Source organism: Glandiceps talaboti, chromosome 11, assembly GCF_964340395.1.
Source record: "Glandiceps talaboti chromosome 11, keGlaTala1.1, whole genome shotgun sequence".
NCBI classification, from domain to species: Eukaryota; Metazoa; Hemichordata; class Enteropneusta; family Spengelidae; genus Glandiceps; species Glandiceps talaboti.
In genome coordinates, this window is record NC_135559.1 from 11,266,103 (window position 1) to 11,289,639 (window position 23,537).

General features: G+C 33.0%; 1 protein-coding gene across 1 annotated transcript; it reads left to right on the forward strand.

The window, feature by feature from the left end:
* The first annotated feature begins 209 nt into the window (after nucleotides 1–209).
* On the forward strand, nucleotides 210–19,272 carry LOC144442250 (CMP-N-acetylneuraminate-poly-alpha-2,8-sialyltransferase-like). Its single transcript, XM_078131536.1, has 7 exons — nucleotides 210–300; nucleotides 6,790–7,733; nucleotides 12,274–12,418; nucleotides 13,281–13,393; nucleotides 14,046–14,135; nucleotides 15,664–15,905; nucleotides 17,037–19,272. The coding sequence occupies exons 1-7, from the start codon at nucleotides 298–300 to the stop codon at nucleotides 17,282–17,284; spliced, it is 1,785 nt and encodes a 594-aa protein (XP_077987662.1). The 5' UTR covers nucleotides 210–297; the 3' UTR covers nucleotides 17,285–19,272.
* The last annotated feature ends 4,265 nt before the right edge of the window (nucleotides 19,273–23,537 follow it).

Here is a 23,537-nt window from a genome sequence, read left to right on the forward strand (position 1 = left end):
TCGATTCCCAACTTTCTGCCAAGTCTTCTCAACCGGGCTTTTAGTCTAGAATGTCACCTGCCCTCCTAAATAGTCAGGAAACGCTAGGAAATCAACGGACAGATGATCGTGCAGTGCGCCTGAAGGAAAATCAGTGAATGGCAGTATTCGTGTAGTAGTCTATCCGTGCTTTCGAATTTTTTATTTTGTTTTTGCTTTCCCCGTATTTTTTATTAATGAGGCATGTCGTGGTGAACGCGATTTTGTGAAATTTATCAACAATTTCGAGAGCAGTAATCTGCGGGTACAGTTATTACAATGGTAAGTGTGAAACTTTCTCCTTTTTTTCATCCAACCATATTTAGGGTGTGTGCACAGTAAACGTGCTGTCTGTACTCTTCGACTTCAAGAAAACCGTCTCGAAACTGTAATTATGTCGCAAGAGCAAATCTATCAACAAGCTCTAAAAAAAGTTTCTGTATACATCAGAGTTCAAATCATCCTCGTGAGAAAAGAATGTTTGTAAATGGTAAGCAACACGTGCCAGAATGTGCGTTCCAGATTTATTATAAGTCTTGAATGTCGGTCAAAAAGCTATTGTGGTTTGTATCTTACCGTAAGCCCTCGCGGCATATTGTGTGTAAAATACCAAAATCGTGTTGTGTGCTAATAGGATAGATAAATTCATGAGCTCGAATGATTCAAGTCAAATACAACATATCACGGACTAGCTACTCGATATATTTGACCGCGGTACGCCCGTAGAATTACTGGTAATGTCAAACGTGCGAAATGCCTCCGGGGATATGCTATCGATACATGTAGGGTGAAAGGGTAGCCCGTTGTAATGGGTGAGAGGATTCGATATCTTGGCAATATACGTATTCGGTATGCAGCATTTGTTACAACATTTCCAAGTTCGACAGTGTCAACATATTATACTCTTAGGGTGATAGTCGTATTTATCACAAGAAAATCGTACACTGAGAGTCTGAAATTTATATACCGCCCGACGCGACGTCCATGATAAGCGACGTTGCCTCGTAAGAGTCGTCTTCTTCTTTGTACAATACACAGATAGATGTACGTAACCAATAATCCCTGTAAACGAATCTGCTAAAGGCAGAAATCTAGAAATCAGCGACCTACGTATCTAAATCAAAGAACATAAATTAGATCGAAAAACGAAACCAGACTAAAATGCGAGTACTTTTCTGTCAGATGCAATCATAGGACATGTTTGATATACCGGTACGGGGCATTCGATATATATCTCACAGACTACGTACGCTACAGGACGCAATTTTGTTGAAATTACTATTATCGTAAATATAAAATCTCATATAGTGTATAAACAATTTACTACTGAGATAAGTAATCATTTTTCAAGTGGTACACGTATTATTAAATCTATATTTTTTAAAAAGTAAACTCGATATTTCATTCCCATTTTTGTGTCTGTAAAACTGCTCGTCAAAAGTTAACAAAAGAATGTGAATTTTTATTTCAACTATAAAATACATGTCAATATTGAGAAATCCTTTGTAACTCAAATCTTTGACCCGTATCAAGAGCATTCGGGGGTTTTTTCAGCAAGAAGAAGCCCCCGCGACTAAAGTGATGTGTTAATAGACGGGTCGGGATTGGGTTGAACTTTACCAGGGACTCTTTTTTTAACAAGTGAAAAGTTCGTGTTGTCTAGTTACTATTCAATAAAAGTAGGTGAATTGAGTGCCTGGAATGAAGTGTAATATGACCAGCTACTTTGCTTGGTTATGCTGTCTGCAAGCACGACTAATTGGCATGATTCCTGGCCAGTTAGTTCACCAAGATCTCGTTTGGTATATCTGAAGTTGTGTTCTTTCATTTTTTAGATGTGTTCATGATCCAGGGGAGGGGGTGATACTTTACATGCAGATTACATTTCAAAAACATCACAAAACATGTCATCTCTGTCGTTGACCAATTAATATTATGTTTGAATTTTGAAGAGCTGGTTTTATACTGTAAAAGTTAATTTAGTATAGTGTGTACAGTACTTTATATTTTCATATTGGGTCATCTGATAACAACACTAATTTACAGTTCTGGATGTTTTTGGGGTCCCTTATTTGTTTGCCATTCATTGTTTATGTTGCAAGTGATTTAAATAAGATGTGCATAAAGCTGACCCTTCTGTTGTAGAGTTAGAAAAACTATTATACTCAAAGGGATTCTAGTCACTCTTGTTCTGATAGTATCCACAGGGAAACAAGATTAAGAGAATCTTGGGGAAAATAAATATGTAGTACAAGACACAGGGAATGTGGTGACACTACTGGTGTTAATTTTCTTAAACATCAACTAACAATCACTCCCTTAAGAGATGATGATGATGGTGGTGGTGGTGGTGATGCATGATAATGATGGGTAGGAAAGGGAAAAGAAGGAGAAGGAGAAAAAGTTTTATAAATAAAGAACAGTAGTCACTTGTAGTAAAGGGGTCATTATGAGGGAGGGGTTAAAACTTTGGTAGTGATTTTATAGGGGGCAGGGAGTGCAAGGTAGTCATGTTGAACTTCATTCAATTTCAGTCAGTTAAAAGAACCAGTTGACAACTGACTGTGATGATGCACACTGTGACTAACCTTGTCCTGCAGTAGTATTTGTAATTTATCCACACTTGTGTGTTGAGTTATAGCTTAATACAGATGGGATGAATGAAGTGAAGTACATTGACATGGCCGACATTGAATCTTGATTTATGACCGACCCTGAAGTGCATCACTCATCAGGTTACAATTCACAAAGTTGTCACATTTTTGTTGGTTACATTCTCACTTTCTGACTGTGCCCATCCATAAAAATACATCCGAATCGGTATTTTGTTTGATGTTGTGATGGTTTCAGTCACAGTTCGAGTGTATTTACTTGTTGTCTTGGTAGTGTCAGATTATCCAAGTAAATTTGTCTCGACTACAGTTTTCTATTGATTTCCATTGGTCTAAAAGGCAACCACATATATATTTGGTAGTCTAGATAGGGTGATTATTGGTGTATGTGCCATGGATGTGACTAATGCTAATTTGGTAGTCTAGGTAAAAAATAGGCTATGTGCACTGGACAACTCCTAATTTCAAGCAGTGCCCCTTCATGCTTAACACAAGAATAACTAAAGCAAACACTTGAGCTTGTTACCGTTTTTTGAAAAACAGGCTTGACTTAGTAATACATGTAGAGTCCATAAAAATGCATGACAGAGAGAGAGAACGAAAAGAGACTCAGAGAGAGACTGAGACTGAGTGACTCTTATGTAATCATAATGTGTACTTCTTCCAGATGTGTCTTTTCAGCTGTAAGTTTAAACAGTGAGGCTTGTCCCTGCAGAAACTATGTACACTTGTCTATTAAGGATGGTTAGTATATTTGCATATTAAAATAGCATATTAGCATACTATGCATATATACACTACAATTTGCATTTGACTGAGTCGAAGCACTGTCTAATAGCAGTCACTTTTGACATTTAGTCACATCTCTTTAAACAAACAAACTGAAATGCAAAAAGTATTTCAAGATGTATGTCGATCACCTTGATGGAGATATATATTTCAGAACTGGAGCCAGGGACAAAGTTAAAGTTAGCATAACTTTAAGTCCTGTGGCCATGGCCAAGATGTTACATTGATTGAGATAACCTAGAAACTGTCCCATACATGGCCAAGATGTAACATTGACAACAATCAAGTTTGAGAAATTGGGCAGAGTTAAAGTTTGTGTAACCTAGAAAAATTTTCTATGGCCATGGCCAAGATGTCACCTTAATTGAGATATAAGTTTGAGAAATGGGACAAAGTTAAAGTTGGTATAACATACAAAAAGTGTTCCGTACATGGCTAAGATGTAACTTTGACAACAATGTTAGTTGGAGAAAAGGGACAAAGCCAAAGTTTGCATAACCCAGAAAATGTCCTTTGGCCATTGTCAATTCAGATGTCACATTTGATTGAAGTGTGAGATTGCGAAATGAGACAAAGCTAAGGTTACTGTATTGCGACCTAGCGAAAGTGTCCTTAGGCCATGGACAATATGTTTGAGAAATGGAACAAAGCTAAAGATAGTATAACCTAGAGAAAAAGTGTCCCGTGGCCATGGCCTGAAATATTAAGTGAAGGTATTTGAAATATTATATCTATGGAATTTAATTTTGCTACTAGAAACAAAAGTATTCATTTGCTGGAAACATTTGCTATAGATATGTGATGATTTTTGCATTTGGAATTTGATTAGCAGGATAGATTTCCTACTATTTTTCTTACATGTCATCTCTGTTTTCAAGGACAGCTTCCATTTCTCTGGAGGGAATGCAAATTAAAATAGCTTGAGGGTAAAAATATTTCAACTGCACAGGAGTATAATTGTGTATTTCTAACAGTGGTAGTTTAATTTCATAACTATGTCACGCATGGCTACATATATGTATGGATATAATGCATTACATGCGCAGAGTGCTTTCTCTCTCTCTCGGTCTGTCTGTCTGTCTGTCTGTCTTTGTGACTCTGTGTGTGTGTGTGTGTGTGTGTGTCTCTCTCTCTCAATAGTAACTGCCCACTAACAATAGATCTGCACATTACTGTCAACTCCCCCTTGAGAAAATCTATGTTTTCATTGCACAAGTTCACTTTATAGCATGAGGAATAAGATTGACATACCCTTCTTATATAAAGATAAAATGAAACATACAAAACTTGACATGTGGTGAGGGATTTCTGAGGTTATGAGTCGGGTATTCAAACAACCCAATAATAATGCAACAGCTTTGTAAGTACACTTTCTGTGAAGCCAGTGTAAATTTCTCTTTTTGATATTTTATTTTAATGAATATTAAATTTACCAATGCAGAAGTTTATACTACCCCAGTGTTTTGTATTTTGGCATTATATAATAGACAATTTCACTAATTGTGTACGTAATTTCATGAGTAAAGATGAACTTTGGGTTGACCATGGAAATCTTTACATGATTTATGCATTGAAAAGTGTTTTGCTGGAAGAATGCAGAGACATCCATCAGTGCCAGCATTCATCCAATATCTTCTATCCTGTCCCCACCTGAATTTATTCAAAATCGATTCAGTCTGAATCAATTCAGTTATATAAGTTCTTTGAAACTAGTTTCTGTTATTCACACGAGAAAACTGAGTAATAGATTTGAATCGATTCACTTTTGATTTTGCAAATAATTTTGATGTATACTAAATGAATATAGTTTGAAAATTGCTCCCTGATATGAGGTGGTTTTGAACCAATTCAACTAAATCAGTTCAAATTGATTTTAGTGCATTTGGGGACAGGAGAACCAACTCTTAGAACCAACTTTGATTCAATTTTGAACATTCTATGGGGTACATTGCTTATTCATGAGTAATTGACGAATTGATTAATGGAATTATGAAGCATATTATAATTACCAGTTGTGACTCATCACCAGTTAATAGATAGTCTACTACATGTGAATGCTAGCAACGTTATCCATTCATTTCCTTTTTCCCAGCGCCATGTTTTGTAATCACTTGAGATTTTGTTGTGAAACCCATGTCATTCTATTCGAAAACTTGTGTAACTGAAATTTTCAATTTTAGACATGATAAAAAACTTATGCCAATCTACAGTGAAACTTATGATATTGCCAAGAAACTCGCAATGCTGTTTTGGCTGTATACTGGCCAAAACGAAAATTGTAAAATGGTTAACCAAGTCTCAGGGATATATCTACGATCCTGTCCAGATACATTAATTTCTATGGTACACATATGGACATTTCATATCAATAATTCTGTACTCAAAAGACACCATATAATATCTCCTCATATTTTATGCAGTGACATGTAATTTATAGCAATCTAACCACTGTTCAATATCATTAATGTTATGGAGATAATATGTGGTGCATGTTTGTGTTTTACATGATCTGCAACTTGACATTATCAAAATAAATAACTGCAGCTGTTATTAAAACTTTTTCCTCAAAACCAGAGCTCTGCCCAAAACCTTGCCAGGTTTAAAAAGATGAGTATAATTGTCATGGGACTACTTTGCATACAGATGTCTTCAGATATGTGTATAAGTGTTGGGACCCAATGGTACGCTCTCCTAATTAAGACTAGCTAGGTTACACATGGGGTTCAGGCTTAATTGGTTATACTTCAGAAAAACAAACAAAAAAACCAAAAATATAAGAATGTGAACATAGGACACAATGTATAAAATAATTAAGACTAGATGTCACTATTTTTTAGCATGTTTTTTATTGCAGATATCCCAATATTGATCATGTAATCACATCGTTCATATCTCATGTTTTTCAAGGTTGTGTTTTGTTTGCTTGCTTATGATTGATTGTTTCTGTAATCATAACTGATTAGGACAGATACCAACAGCAGTTGTATAATTACATTCACGATATTGTAGGTGGCATTTGATTTCTGATATTAAGTTTTCCTCTAATGACCAAACCTTCAACCTCATTCAGTGTTTACACTATTTTGATTACAGGGTGACATAACTCCATGGCTCACCACAGTAATCACATACATGAAATCTATCGTATTGAACAACAGTTCGTTTTTTTTAAATTTGTGTTTATCATGGTTTTATGATGGTTTAATTAGTAATAGGTAAAGATGCCACTATGTAAGTACATATGTGCAATAATGGCAAATGATCATAAAGTACAATATTGTATGGCCAAACAATATCTGCAATTCTGTCCATATTTAATATACCAAACTAAATTCTTTTTCCAATATGCATATTTTGTTGTTTATTCCAGGTTCCAAAACGACAGCTATTACGATGCACAAAACTGATTGGTAAATGTTTACTATGGGGTGTTCTCGTTGTGAATGTTGTCATATTTGTGAAAATGTTTGGTGGTGGTAAACTTGCTTCCCATGCAGATTTACATGAGTCACACCTTTCGCTTGGAAGTCGAGGACTGTCTAAACTTTTCCCCACATCAAAATCAAGTAGTACAAATGAAACTGTTGTTGTGACATTAGTAACGATACGTGTTAACAACAGTGTAAGTGGAGATGAAGAAATCATAGAGGACACAGCAGCAAGTCAGGAAGAGACTGTTGTCGATGCAAAAAAAGATGTTGAAAAAAATGTTTCTGTTGTTGAGGAGAAAGTTGTTGATATTGTGAAGGAGGAAATACCCGTTGTGGAAAAGCAGACTAATATCAAAAAGAAGGAAGAAGATAACAAGAAGGAAAGCGTTAAGGAAGAAACTGTTGTGGAAAAGAAGGTAATTGAAAAGAGAGATGCTGTAAAGAAGGAACCTGTTATGGAAAAGAAAGTTATTGAAAAGAAAGAAGATGTTAAAAAGCTAATTATTAAAGGAAAAAGTGTTGTGGAAAAGACAGAGTTTGAAATGGGTGAATCAAAGGAAGTTGCAAATATAACATTGACCTTCATTGAAGATGAGGTAGAAGATCCAGAAAGGATAATTTCATTGAATGCACCTTTGGAAAAATTGGAATTAAAAAAACAACCAATTAAACAAATCAGTAACACAACTCTACAAAACAACACAGTAAATGTTAACTGCAGTCAAGACAATGCTAGTTTGGATATATGTAAAGACAAAAAATTATTGAAAAATAAGAAAATTGACACTTTAGTTAACCAGACTATACCTGCAACTGCCTCAAAGGAAATACAATGGTATCGTCAGAAATGGAGTTTTAATGCTTCTGCTGCAAAAGAACTAAGGTAAGGATTATTTTATGATCTGAGTTATAGATTTGTACTGGGAAATAAAAATCTTAAACTGTTTATTTCGATCAAGAAAATGAAGAAATTGGCCACCATGCAATTTTTTTGAAAATGATCTAAAAATTAAATTGAAAATAAGATGTCTTTTATTATTTCATAAATACACAAGAGTAAAGGTTTTAGTAAAATTAGTCCATCTCAGAGAAGCCCCTACAACATTACCCAGGATTCCACATTAAATATGCTTAAATATATATGGGTATTTTGGTATCACTTAAATGGTAGCCATATTAGTGACAACAGCTCTGGTAAATTTAAAATGTCTAAATGAAACCCAGCTGTGTATAAGTGTGATAAATAGAACCAGGACAGAGTAACCATAATTAGAGCAGTCCACATGGACCCGTAATTTGATGATTTGATGGTAACTGTTTAAAGTGCTCAGACATGATCCAGTTCATTAGTTTATCACTCTCTCATATTTATAATACTGAACAGCTGACAATTCTTATGAAATGTATACATCCTGACTCTCATCTTCCAAAGACACTAGTATCGTGATCTCTGGAATATATAGTAAAGAGTCGTAAACCAATTCAATTATTTTCGAGCAGTCAGTCTAGCTTTCACTTTTGTGGTGCTGATCTTGTGCTTCTAAGTGTTGACAGGACAAAGTCAAGATCAGCTCAAGAAAGGGTCTAAGTAATATCAGCCAAAATATGGCTATAGTATGGACACATCTTGACTGCAAACTTGGTTGCCATGGCTGTTTCTTTGTTGAGATATAGAATTCTGCGTAATTTAATCCTGGCCTGTATACGTAAGTGCAATGTTAGAATCATATTATGCACTTTCCATTCAACACACAAGTATACTGTCTACATTGTAATTATTGGATTATTAGTACAGTACACTTCTTTGAAATTAAATTAATGTTGTAAAATGTAGTAATGGTGTTGGACCTCAAAACACCATTAGAAAACTTTAGACCCTTCAATCTTGACCGGTGTATCTTGGGAGAAATGGCATCTGTCCACAACAAAACATGAATCAAGAACTGCTGTCAATAGATCTTGCTTAACATAACCATCACAAATAATAGTCTTGTCTTTATCAGACCCTGGTATAACCCTTCTGATAATTAACCAATGTGTACATACTTCCACAACTTCAACTATAATTTAATTTAAGCACATGAAGCCTTCACATCTTAGGCATCTATTTAAACAGCAATGTGGCATCCATATGCTTAAATGGTATGTGCTGTCGAAACTAAGTCATAAAATCTCAGTAAATATATAAAGTCATAAATGGTGTGGCATACACAAAAATAATTTCAAATCTGTGTTCTTTTTAAAAATAGATCTTTGTAAATTTGTAGTTCTCGAATCGGGCAATATTAATGAAATAAACATATTAATTAATCATGCCTTCATCTAATTTGCTGGGGGGAAATGATATTTATTTCAAATCTTAAATGATATTCTATATTAAGCATTATCATTATTACAATGACAGATGGCTTACAATGTACTGATCACAGATTTATTGTAAATACCTGAGGATATAATTCCAGGGTCAAATGTGACATCTAGTGTGTATGTGTGAGTGTGACAAGTGTTTGTGTACAAACATATCATTTATTTGTTTGATTTACACTGCAAGCCAGAAAGTATACTGCAAATCGATAAGTAAACAAATAAGAAATGAATAAATATTAATATTAAGCTCTTACACAAAATGATGACATAAACAAGAGAATGAATGTATCAAAAAATAAATAAATAAAATAAATGAATAAATATTACAATTAATGAACTCGGCGATAACAACTTGAAATTGAGTATGAATAGTTATATTAAGGTTAGGAATTTGACATACACTTTCAATAAAATTTGAACATCAACAACCAAGTAATTATAGAACCCCATGACACACAAGCGCGAGTGTGGTGTACTTGGGGGTATTTGCCTGAGTGCTTGCAGTGTTCTCTGAGGCAGTACTTTCCCCGAGTGTAAAGAGTGAAAGTGCAATCGAAAACACTGCAAGCAGAAGTCTAAATACCTCATCCACACTTCTATTCATATGGCATTGGATTCTGATATATTAATATATGTTTATCCAAATCAGCAAATTTCCATAAAGATTATATAGTGCAATAATGCAATTTCGTCTCTGGTACAGATGTATAATAATATATAGTACTGATTACTTTTACAGAATTAGGTATTTCAGGTATCATCAGGGATGTTGAACAGGTTCATTGAAATACTGTTGCAGTTGATAATATATTTATTTAGGGACATACCTTAGACCTCAGCGATATATTGTGTTGAAAATTTCCTAGCCGATGATAATATACCGGTAGACCAAGGAAACTTTTTTATTTGCATTTTGCATAAGTTTCCTTGGTGTATATTATCTTCTTCTTCTTCTTCTTCCATAACTGGCCACCTTCAATATGTTGAAGATTTTGCCAGCAAGTGCAGAAATTTTATCAACACATGATATATCACTGACTCTGTCTACATAAGCCTGCAAGTAAGTCTTAGGAGTAAAAAACTGAAAAATTTGAACAGGTGTACACAAAATCCCCTGCAAAGTGTGTGAAGCTGTAGACCAGAGCAGTTAACTTAATAGTTGAGATCTCCATCATAATAGGTACCAAAGAGGACATGAACAATCCAACTAAAAAATAACACGTTATAATATAATATAATGTAATAATAGTTAGCATATAGTCTTTTGGTCTAGGGTCATTCTAGTAACTAATAGATTCAGCAGTAATAAAAATCGCCACTTGGTGTATAGATGGAAGGAAAATACTCTGGCATTTTAGCAACACATACTGAACAAATTAGAACTGTCTGTATCCATGCACACGTAAAACTCCCATCAATGAGAATTGGGGTATCAGTCATTCAGTCCTTTTAGTACACTATTGACTTCATAGGGTGAAGGTCCTCTGTACATGTTATTGTTTGTCCTAGCTGCTATAGACACTATTTACATTGAAGTGAACCAGAGATCTGATTTTAACATGTTCTCTATTTCATTTTAGACAGTGATAAATGAGAGAGAATCATATGATTCCAACATGTTTGTCAAAATGCCAAATAAGATATGCAGAGGTCGTAATAGCATTGAACAGAAAAAACCTCTCTGTGAACTCAAGGAATATGTTATCATCACTTGAAGCAATCCATGCATTCTTGTGGTTAAATTATATGATTTCTCAATCAATCAGTTTTCTTCATGAGTGTAGTAAAAAGGATTTCCCTAGATTTTACATTATTTTTATACTTTAAAGAGTTTTTCTCAGTCAACAGTCTGTTGAATTCAATTTTTCACAAGGTCAGTATACACATTACATTGTGATTATTACATATTTCAGTTTTAATTAAGAAGCAAATTAAAAAACTTGCAATATGCAAGGACAAATTTATTTAGCCTTAAACCTGTAACTGTATGTGCAGCAAGTGACATCACTGCACAGATGAATAATTATACCATTATAAGATTAATAGAATAGAAATTGCAACGAAAAAACTATATAGTCGCTTCAAAAACTAGATTTCAATAAGGTTAAACTTCACTATTAATAATATGATTACTTTTTTTTATCATAATTACATAGATTTCTGGTTTCTTGATTCAATAGAATGTCAATTTCATAAAATACATTTCAATAAGACATAAATAATAATAACCATAAATACGATAAAGGTGCTGATCGACCTTTTTAAAATTTCCTTTAGTACTTAAATTAACAAAACAGAAATATCCTTGTTGAAATATAAACAATGACTTAATAATATAGTAGTTTGATCTAAGGTAGGTTATCTGAGGTCAAAGTTGTCTGTTTTATTTATGAGAATTTATACTTTTTAGAATAGTACATTCTCATATACATATACACTTTATTAATATAAATTATATTCAAAATTCAAATATGGTCACCACCTGTAGTATTAAAGAAGGAGGAAACTGGGGAAACCCCAGGGAAAATATATGCTGTTTAGTCAGGTTAAACTGAGCATACCCTTCTTACATACAGATCTTTGAATTCTGTAATCAAATCCAGCTGACTGTGCGTGCCAGGCTTTGAAACCAGAGGCACCACCAGTGAGCTCACCCAGCAAACTGCTCAGCCATCACCAATTAAACACATCTACTGTGGTGTCCATATAGCCATAACACTGGACTAGGTCAGAGAGGTTTAGTAGGCAAAGAGTGGACTAACATGTATGTGATTAGATATTGTGTGACCCACCAGGATTGAGACAAAATAGTCCCCAGGTGTATGATTACTTTCAAAGCAAGCCTCCCTCCTGATTTTAATTTGATTGATTGATTGATTGATTGATCATTTATTGCTCAATATTTGTACTACTTGACATATTGCTCGAGTTCAATCATAGACCCTACATGGGTAGGGTCTATGGTCAAACAATGTACTTTCATGTTGAAATTATTTTGTCAATTCTTTGCTGATCATTAATTACCAACGAACTTTTCTTTTTCATTTACATTATAGAGATATGTTAGAGACAGAATTTCACAACAAAGAGATATTCATTACAAGTAAAAAGACTACCAAGCTGAATTCCACATTAATTTATGAAGCAGAACCAGCCAAGAGACTACTAATTACTTCACAGGTCCACAATGTTTTACCAGACGTATGTATTTTTAATATTTTATACATTTGATATAATATATTTATATATTTTGTATATTGCTGAGAACTACATATTTACAGACCTGTTGTTACTCTGTTAATGTCAGAACTTTGGAAACCTCTTAATATATATATAATTATATATATATATATTATATAATATAAACTCAGTATATGTAAAATGTCTATGCGGTAGTAAATAATGCTCAATACATATTTATGTAGTAGAGCGGTGTAAATAACACAGTATTCATATATTCATAGCATTTAGATCTAGTCAGGTGATGACCTACTATACCCCCCCCCCCCACCCCATTATACTTTGCCTTGATATCCTATGAGAAAGAATATCGATTCGAAACATCAGGATTGAATTTATGTATCAGAACTGTTTTACTCATTACTTTTGCACTCATATGTAATATATATAATATATGCATTATAAAGTGTGTGTGCTTTACAATGACAGTAAATTTAGAAAACTTTCTTTGACTTCTTTCATTTCTGCACATACCTTTTTTACTATCAATGTTCATATTTTAAACTCTTCAGTTTCATTTATAACCCACCAGGAGTTTGGTGGCAAATTTATTCAGATAAACCAATCTACCAATTTGGTAAATCACAATGGAAAAGTTGACTAACAAAGCTTTCCTGTGATCAAACTATTTACACAGAGGAAATATGAAGATACTTGACATTTGCATTAACCTTTTAATCTAAAAGACAAATATATAGTTCATATTTTTAACTCCTAATTTCCTACAAGAGAAGGTGCAGTGCTACATTCAAACACCCTTTTGCCATACATACTTTTCTTCAAGCATTATAATTGCTATTTTGTCCATCTTTTTAATCTTCAGGAATCTCCTTATGCTAATAAAATGTTCAAGACATGTAGTATTGTTGGTAATGGTGGCATCATACTAGGCAGTAAATGTGGAAAATATATCGATAAATCAGATTTTGTTATCAGGTAGGTAACACAGCTATATATACTATATATATACTATACATACATGCATACATACATACATACATACATACATACATACATACATGTATAATGTGTGCATGTGTGTGAGTGTGAATGATGTTATATATGTGTGTGTGTGTGTGTGTGTGTGTGTGATATTATATATAATGAAGTAATCTCTTTGGAGAGCATATAGTTCTCAATGCAATAGTAGTAGCAGAGCATTATATAGTTAATACCAGAAATTAGGATGTCTTAAGCCATAACTCAGAGTTTCTCACTTCTGTGGTCAACAGTTGTATTCAACCTGAGTTATGGCTTAAGACCTCCTAATTTCTGGTAATATATATATATATATATATATATATATATATATATATATATATATATATATATATATATATATATATATATATATATATATATATATATATATATTGATTTATATAAAATAATATGTCAAACATCGAATATCTCAAATATCAAAGGTTAGATTCATATTTGAAGAGTTATTTTGAATTACATTGTTACAGAAAGCAGTGGATATTACTTGTTACTGTTAAACTGTCTGCAAATGTCAAACATGTAATTGATACCATACTTTAGTCTATATATTCACAGTTGAGATATTTATATGTTATTTTTTTATCAGAATGAATCTTCCAAGTGTTTACAATTACACCGAAGACGTTGGCACCAGAACAGATCTAGTTACTTGCAATCCAACATTAGCAAGATCAAAGTAAGTTGTTGTTGTTTGTGCAGTCTTCCTTTGTCTGCTTTGGTGTAATATTAAATTGTCACAAAAGTGAGACAGGTTACATCCTAAAGGTTTCATAGTTGACGTCCAATAAGTCTTGAAAATTAATTTGCGTGACCTGTGTATCATGTGACTTCTCTTAAATTAAGAGATGAAATTATTCAAATAAACCCTAGAATAAACGAGTGACCAAGTTTTAGTGAATATATGTTTGGTTATTTGATGAAAGAAAATATCCCAGTTGTTGCTAGTTCAGGTTTAAGAGGTACTCTGTTATTAATACCATATATACACATGTAAGTAAATATTGTCTGATCAATCACCAATTTAGCATTAACCATGGTCATTTATTTATTTATATATTTATTTATTTATTCATCCATACATTAAAGTAGCCATATTGATGACTAAATGGCATCTATTTTGGCTTTTTATTTCATATTAAAAACAACTTTACCATTATTTTCGTACTGGAAAAAACAATGTGAAATAGCATCAACCAAATCCTTTTTTTTGTAACTCTAAAAATTGCAAATAGCTAGAGTGTGTAAACAGTTTGGTATTATATGCACAATAACAAACACTTTACACACGTTTTATTTCTTTACTCAGTGTTCATTTGTTAAAAACAAGAAATTTTTTTTCAAGTAGAAAAAGATGATAAAGTTGTTTTATTAATTTAAAATCCGGAATAATTTTCAATACCCATTTTTCATCCATATGGCCATATTAATTTATGTTTGTTTATTTATATTTTTATTTATTTTATATAAAGAACAATCAGTAGAAACAAAGCCCTTTTTACGTATTTCATGATAAAAACAACCCAAAGGACAGAAAGCAAATTATTCAAAGCAAGGGAAACAAAACAGTATATAAAATTTATGTATAAGTAACAAATGCAATATTACAATTATCTACACCACAACAAAACTTCTGCATGATGTATTGATAAAAGAAAAATGTAATATCACTTCTGAAAATGGCAAGTGATGAGTTAATATCAGAGGAGGGATTATCAAAGTACAATTAAATTATTAAAATATTATATATATATCTGTGGAAAGCAAAATAATTCAAAACATTGTTTAAGTGACCACATGGATAAGGATTTGATATTTAGTTTGGATTGTTAATTTATAAAACAATTTTATCATGGCTTCCTACTTCCTAGATGAAAATTCAAATGCCAAGTCCTTGTTTGTAACTCTGTGAATTGCAAAAAGATTAACAACTGTGTAAAAAATTTGGTATTGTATGTACAATCGCAAACTCTTTCAGTATTATTTCTGCTTTTTGCAATGTATTGAGTTACAAACACGACTTTGTCAATGTTGTTTCATGTTGATTGTTCAAGTAGGAAGCCATGATAAAATGGTTTTATCAATTAAAAATCAAAACGAACTATCCAATCCTCATCCATATGACCACTTTAATCATTTGCATAAATTTCAAAGCATCTAAATGACAACTATGTACTTCAATTTCACTTCAAATGTTTATTTTCCAGGTATGGAGGGTTGAAAATTGAAGAAGATAAAACCAGGTTTAAAGTTGATTTAAAAGAATTCCAAAATGCTTCTTTGTTGATGCCAGCCTTTTCTTATAAAGTTTGCACAGAACCTTCCTTCAGAGTATATAGTACATTGAGATCAACGGGTAGAAAAGTCATCTTTACTCATCCTGATTATATGTTCCTTGCAAGAAAATATTGGACAGAAAGAGGAGTTGAAGCAATTAGATTATCATCAGGTAAATTTCGTTTTTTTGTTATGTCTTTTGCATTTAGAATCCTTCCAAAAAAGTGAATATATAATTAGGAATTATGCATAATAATCAATATAATTTGCATAATTAATTTAAATAACACAAGTAAGAATAAAAGTTCTATAGTTCCATTCATGATTTACACAATATTGAGATTTATCACAAAAGGATCTCTGAAAGAGGTGTACATTTTTGTAGAGCACACAAAAATATCTCATGAACTTTCAAAAAACAACTTTCCACCAGATTATAATATAGATTATAAATTATCCACCACATGGCTGACCTCCAGTAAAATTGCCAAATCTGTGTCTGTATGTGTTCAAATGAAGAAAACCCTATCACCAAGGGAGTATAACCAATATTGAAGAAGTACTTGAAAAGTTCAGTCATTCATTCAAGATTTCCAGGAGTGATTTCTGTATGATATACACTGAATGGTGTATGCAAATAATTTATAAGTCATGGCCGAATGGTTGATTATGATGCATAATTATCTCTTGATTTGCATATAGATTATGGACATGTTCACTATTTAATAAATTTTCTTAAACGTTGCTTTTTGCATTGCATACAGACTAAATGTTGTGCTAAACAAACTGAAGAATATTTTGTCTTCAATGGGCATTCTCTTCAGATTGATCAAAACTTAAAGTTGTCTTGGTTGAAATATAGTTGTGATTATGGTTACATAAGCGGAAACAACAACTTTTTGGTTTAAGTTCTGATTTCAGCTACTTCAAGCCTTAGATAGTTAAGAAGTGTTATGGTATCAATTGGATACCCGTATTCTATTTGCCTCTCTGTTTTCAGTGATGAAAATCAATACCAGGATGAGAATGGAATTTAATATAAAATATAAATAATTTGAAGGGTCAAATTATTGTTGGAAAATTTAATCAATGTAGGCTGCATGCTTCATGAACATTACATATTCTAAATTATTGTTGTGCACATTGACCAATGCTTCAAGAACTATTTGTTGGAGTGATTGATTTTAGAAGATGTCATGCAGGGAGATGTTTGATCTGTTTATTTTATAAAATTACTATAATTTTATACGATTCACCAACATGTCATATGTCAGTGAGCAATTTTTGGCTTGTTTGCTCATAGGTATGCTGTTATTTACTGCTGCTGTTGGAATGTGTGAGGAGGTCCACCTGTATGGATTCTGGCCATTCAAGGAAGACATGAACGGCAATCGAGTCTACTACCACTACTTCGATGAGAAAGCCTATATGTTGAACAAGAAGAAGATAGCAATGCATTGGCATGAGATGCCTCAAGAGTTTCAAATCCTATCAGAGCTTCACAAGAAAGGTGCTATCCGTATGCAAGTTACCAAATGTACAGAGGATTAAGAACGTGCTGAAATAACTTTTACAATGCTAGGCCATAATACTGTAAAGTTGGAAATCTTTCACACATTCCACAGGTTTACAGGTCTATATGCAGGTTAACAAACATAAAGTAACAGAAAGGTGATGTTTGTTCGTTCAATCTTCACAAAAAATGAGACTAAATACTGCTTGTATTTAAATGACTGATGCACTAAATTTGCACATCAACTGTTGCACATGAGATTTCCACATGCAACGCAATCAAGTAACTTTCCATTATCATTATCATTTTAAAGAAAGCTTTCTGTTGCATATGAGATTCTTAGCTGAAGTGACAGCAGGCTTTTGAAGATAAGCCAGCTTTTATGTAAAACAGGACCTTTACTTTACTGGTACATGTATACAAGACATATCCACCTATAATATTGAATTTAGCTTCTGAAGCAATACATGTGTAAGAAAATGGTTCTAAACACTAAAAATCACAAGTCTCCGAAGTGTTACGTCATCACATATGTGCCCTGAAAAGAGACACCAAGTGTTACGTCATCACATACGGTATGTGCCCTGAAAAGAGACACCAACGTCTGTCTATCATCACCTGCACGTTCTCCAATGCTATACCTAAGCTCTCTATTAAGTTGTTAGTTGAAAAGATTCTGGCGTTTATCACTACTGGAAGATCAGGAATTATTATTACTTTGTAATAGCTTCCTTTCCTACTTTATGAAACAAGACCAACTAAGAAGCTAAGTTGAATATATAACAACATAGACAAATGAAAACGTCCTCTTCTATGTTTGCTTATGTTGGTAAAATGTTGAATTATGCTGAAAGTCTATTTTACAACTAAGTCATTCATTATCATTTCCATCAGCATTTTATTGGTTTAAATCACAATGTTTACAGCTTTCACTAACGTTCTAAAATCTGAATAAGAACCTTAAAGTCAAAATTAAAATAAGCAAAACCAAAATAGACAATGAGTATTTCAACTTAAGTTTGCACTCCTGATCCAAGGTACAACATTTAAAAGGTCAAAGAAGTGAGAGTGCGTCCCAGTCATGTTTTACAGCTAACAAGGACCAAATGCATCAACCTGTCAGGTTTGATGCTGACATCGATTATCTTGTGTCCCTTTACATACATTAGAAAGCTGAAATGTGATATGCTTGAGAATGTATTTTTTTATGGGAAGGAAAAGGCTATTTGTCCATCTGGGTTTATAGTATACTTTTTATAGTAAACATACTGCGAAAAAGTATAGATATATAATAAGAGTTTTATTATAGGCAGTGGGTGTAATTGACTCGTTTATTTTAGTTCGTGACTCTTTGAAGATTCCTTGTATCATGTCAAAGTCATCAACCAAACCCAAGTTTATTCAGAGACAAAGACATTAATCTTCCAAGATCATATTTTGATACCCACGTTTTCTGTCATTCTCAATTATTTTCGGAATTCTCTACCTACTTGGCCTTTGGTGTCAATGAAGAAACTATACATAAAGATCTGACGATGGTCTCAATTGTTTTCTCTACCTACTTGGCCTTTGGTGTCAATGTCAAACTATACATAAAGACCAGAAGATGGCCTCAATTATTTTTGCTACCTACTTGGCCTTCAGTGTCAATGACAAACTGTACATGAGATCTGATGACTCCTGTGCATAAGTTCATATTGTTGTATAATTATTGTAGGACATTGTTCTTTTACACAATGAAATAATCTGGTACTCGTGCTATCCAGGCAAGATCTAGACATGAAGATATTCCAATATCTAGCTTGTGAATACTGGTACTGTTGATATCTTGACACTTATGTTGGTGCCTATTAACCGTTATAAACAAAGGATGAATATATATTTTTCCGCTCTTATGATAACAAATGAAAACTTTCTAAAGAATCCAAAACTTTTGCGTGATAACTGTCAGTATTTAATATATTCTGGGATATATAGATACTGGTAGTATTTTGGAATTTATTTTGGGTTGACGCACATCAAATACAATTGAATAGAAGTGACATGTCTAGTTTACAAAATGTATATTGTAAGGGTTCCTTTTTATCACACATTCAAGGGCCAGTAATTTCCAAATGTGTTGAAATGGATATTCATTCGGAGATAGTTTTGGTAATTGTAATTAAACAAAAGAAATGGATTTTTGTCAAGTATCTAGACAGACATAAAAAAAAATATGATAGGTCATAGCTCTTTTAAACCAACACATTATACCTCTATCCAAGTCTATTTCTTCTAACATATCTTCAGGTTGCTTGCAACTTCTTTGAATTCAGGTAGTGCTGCTTGACACATTTTTTCATGTTATTATGTCTTCATTTCATAACATTTGTAACTATTATCAGCAGTAAGCTGTCTTGCTGATCTTTTTCTGAAATTCTTTAGCTCTGTTATTTTTCACCTTAGATGAGAAAATCCTCAATGCATTTCAGAGTCCTTTTAGAAGGACCTCTTCCTCTAGCAATTTGGTTGGACTGCTTTTTGAAAGATATATTCACGTGTATATATATAAGTGGTATTTACATTTTATGGCTGGATTTTGATATAATGGATAGATGGATCGAGAAATCAAGGCTATAATAACTATGCAAACTCAAACAAGCTACAATGTTGACCTTTCACGCCAGCCACATTTGGATTTGTGCGAGGAGAAATCATTACATGTACAAATCAAATACCGTAACATATTATTTCAACCAAATACTCTAGTGTTAAGTTAATTTCTTCGTTCAAAATCATTCACACAAGATACTATAATCTTCCTACTTCATGATAGAAAATTACGGTTTTAAATTTATGCTAGATGTATATTGGTGTTTTGTATTTGCAGTGGACAGGACATTTGTAAAGTTTATAAATTTACTACTTCTACTTTGTTACTCAATGTGGTATCAATCTTTCGATTGTAAGAATGGTCATAAAATTTAAATTTATGACGTAAAACAACAATGGCTGAACTTTACATAGCCTGTGCGTATGCATTTGATACATTAAACCAATAAATTAGAGCTTGGCCATAAACAGAGTAAATGGAGTAACCATCATATACACTTCACTTACATTGCACACATAGTTCTCACCTATTCCAGTGAACCAATAATCCCAAACATACTTATACTTTATAATATCTGGAATGGCATTATACATAAATGATTATCACACAGCATGCAACATAGTAGTACACAAGTGTGGCAGTTCCGCTAGCCAGCTGCCATTTTTTTCTTAGAATTTACATTGAATTATTTTCATAGATATTTAATTGACACGGTGGTATAGTGTATGGTATCACATGACCTTTATACCAACCATAATATTTGGCTCTACAATGACTTTCTCTTTTTAAAGTGTTTCTTTTTAGGCAGCATGATTTACGCAAGATTATAAATCAAACCTGAATTAATTTCTTTTTACTAAAGGTTACTGTACTTTGTTTTCCTTTCACAAGAATTTGCAGAACTATCGATCACTGCCAAGGTTGTCTTAACATTTCTGCATGCCACAAATACAATTACACAGTATTGACAAAGATCATGGTAATTTGTGTGGTCTGCGACTTCCCTTGTTTGGAAAAAATATAAAGGTGAATAAAATCGAGTAGCAATTAAGCAATGGGGTTTATTCACGTTATTTTTGTATGTTGAATGTTGGATGGTTCATGATTATCAATGCGCTGTATCTACAATGTACCACAATATGGTTGGTATAGATGCCAAGGAATCTAAAGATGAACATGTGCAATTTTTTAAGGTATAAAGAGCAAACACGAATATTAGAATTGTCCTTGAACGTCCTTGGAAAGCTATACAAATATTCACATTCTGGAGAAACTTAAAATCCTGGCAAAAGTTTGACAACTTTAATGACGAACGGAATTTGCATTGAAATGGTAAATTAACAATGTTACAAGAGACAACAAAGTCTACAAATTTGACACTTCAATATCATATTCATAATATGGTAGTCCAGACAGGATTACTAAAATAATATGCCTGGTATGAGCTAATGTATGATGTACATGTACAAGGGGGAAAAGTGAAAACTTGGTCGTAACAAAATTTCGAAACTCACTTTTCATACATTTCTCTCTGTTTACAGAGCATTGATCATGTCTATTTTGACTCTATAATAGTTTATATATCAGCTCGAAACTCGAACTTTGGCCTCTCCCTTATATATAAAAGCAGATTCATGAACCTAGGACATGAAGTAAGAAAAGCTTTGGTCGGTTTAAAAAAAAGACAGTAGCCAGCAACAGTATTATCTCATGTAGTTCTAAATGAATGTTGCGAACCTTATCGACATTTCAAGATCCCATTGTGGTTTCTAAGTAAACAATGTAATATAATCCATTGAGATGGAATACCAAATGATAGTAGAGGTGAAGCAAGAAAGAAGTCTGTCATACTTTATACATTTTGATGACCTAAAAGTATGTTTTGACCTACTTGACATGCTCTTTACTTTCCTCAATGTTTTTAGTATGATTATGTCCTTTGAAGGCGATGTAAGATTTGAAATATATAACCAAAGAATTTTAACACTTTCCAGACCACATACTTGGCAGGTATACAACTATTGATAAGTCTTGCACTTGCTATTTTTTTCAACTTAACAAAGCTGCGATCAACAACGGGGTGTAAGGGATACAGTAAATAGCTAACTAAGGCGTTCTTTTATCGATTTCTATCTTTCCATCTCTGAAACATGTCAGATTGCTTTTCAGACTGTACGTATATACCCTGTTCCTTTAAATTTGGTGCTATTGAATGTCGAAAGGATGCAAGCTGTTTCCTACCTCAAAAGACTTAGCTGTGATAGCAGGTGATGTTTCCTCTCTATTAAAACTAAACAATGTGCATTTTGTAGATATGAAGCATGTTTCTCGAATTCCATATTCTGTATATCAGAATATGTTTACTTCAAAACTTCTGTTGAATAAACTTGATATCTTGTGATCGCAATCGTACACATGCATGTTTCTAGGAAGGAGTCCATTTAGATTTGTTCTTCCCCATTGGAGAGATATGATTTATTTTTATTTTTAATTCTAAATACCTCATTCCACAACATGAAAATTATTCTTCATATTGTCCAGAAAATGCAAAACTAAGTGCTCAAATAAGCGAGAAAAAGATTACAGTCAAAAAGGCGATTGGCGACCGACTCTAGCAGGTACGTGTATAATGCCTACTGTTCTCCCTTGTGACGTCATACATGGAAGAATTTGCATCTCTGTTAGTAGTAAATAATGGTAGACATTGGCAATGCTGACTTTTATACTTGTCAAAGTACTAGTATATCGGAGAATGTTTAGCCTTTTAAAATTTTCATATTTGAATTCTAAAGTACAAGTTTTGAATATTTTTTTTGTGAACATTTATGAGTCACTAATGCAGATTTCTTACATACCTGCATGCAAATGATGTGCAAATGAGAGTGCGATTATTTCTTGGAAATTTGCTGCTGCAGATAAATATATTTAATAACAGAATCCCATTCTGAGTTAATGCCAATGTGAGTACTGAAGGGGGTGGTATTTGCACTCATGCTTGCTGTGTTTTCCACTACGACCGCAGAGAACAATGCAACCCCTAGTACCAATACCCTGAATATGCCACACTTTCACCCTGTTCTGTAATTCTTATCATACATGGAACACACACTATAATGTAATTATTTTTACATAAAATATTTTATTCAAATCATAGGATATTTAGGTCTCATATAAAATTTACATGGTTGTAAAAGTTACAACTGTTTTTTGAAAATAATACTTTACACAGAGAAACACTATACATATTCACACATCAAAGAACAGAATCAGTAATAATGATACAAAAATATACAAAAAGAAAATGACCTGTACAGTTCAATTCAATATGTATATAGCAATGTGCCATGAAAAGTACAGTGAGATTTGTAGGATTTACACTTTTCATAGAACTAGATGAAAACTATTTTACTGTGGAGTAAAATATCTCAATGACTAAATTTACTTTTTATATTTATTGTGGTTATTTTCAACTGCTGAATGCAGTGCTGGGATGTCAACCTTTTTAGGTATAATTAGTATTTAAATAAACATGTCTGCTATTGATGGAAAGACCACACTAATGGGTATCAAATGTGTATCTGAGCAGTATTAACAGGGTTAAAACAACAAGAACGTTATGCTGACAGGCATGAGGGTCTCACTTCTTGCCTAATTACCAACTTTGAGCACTGTCAAAAATTTTACATGGATGAACTTTC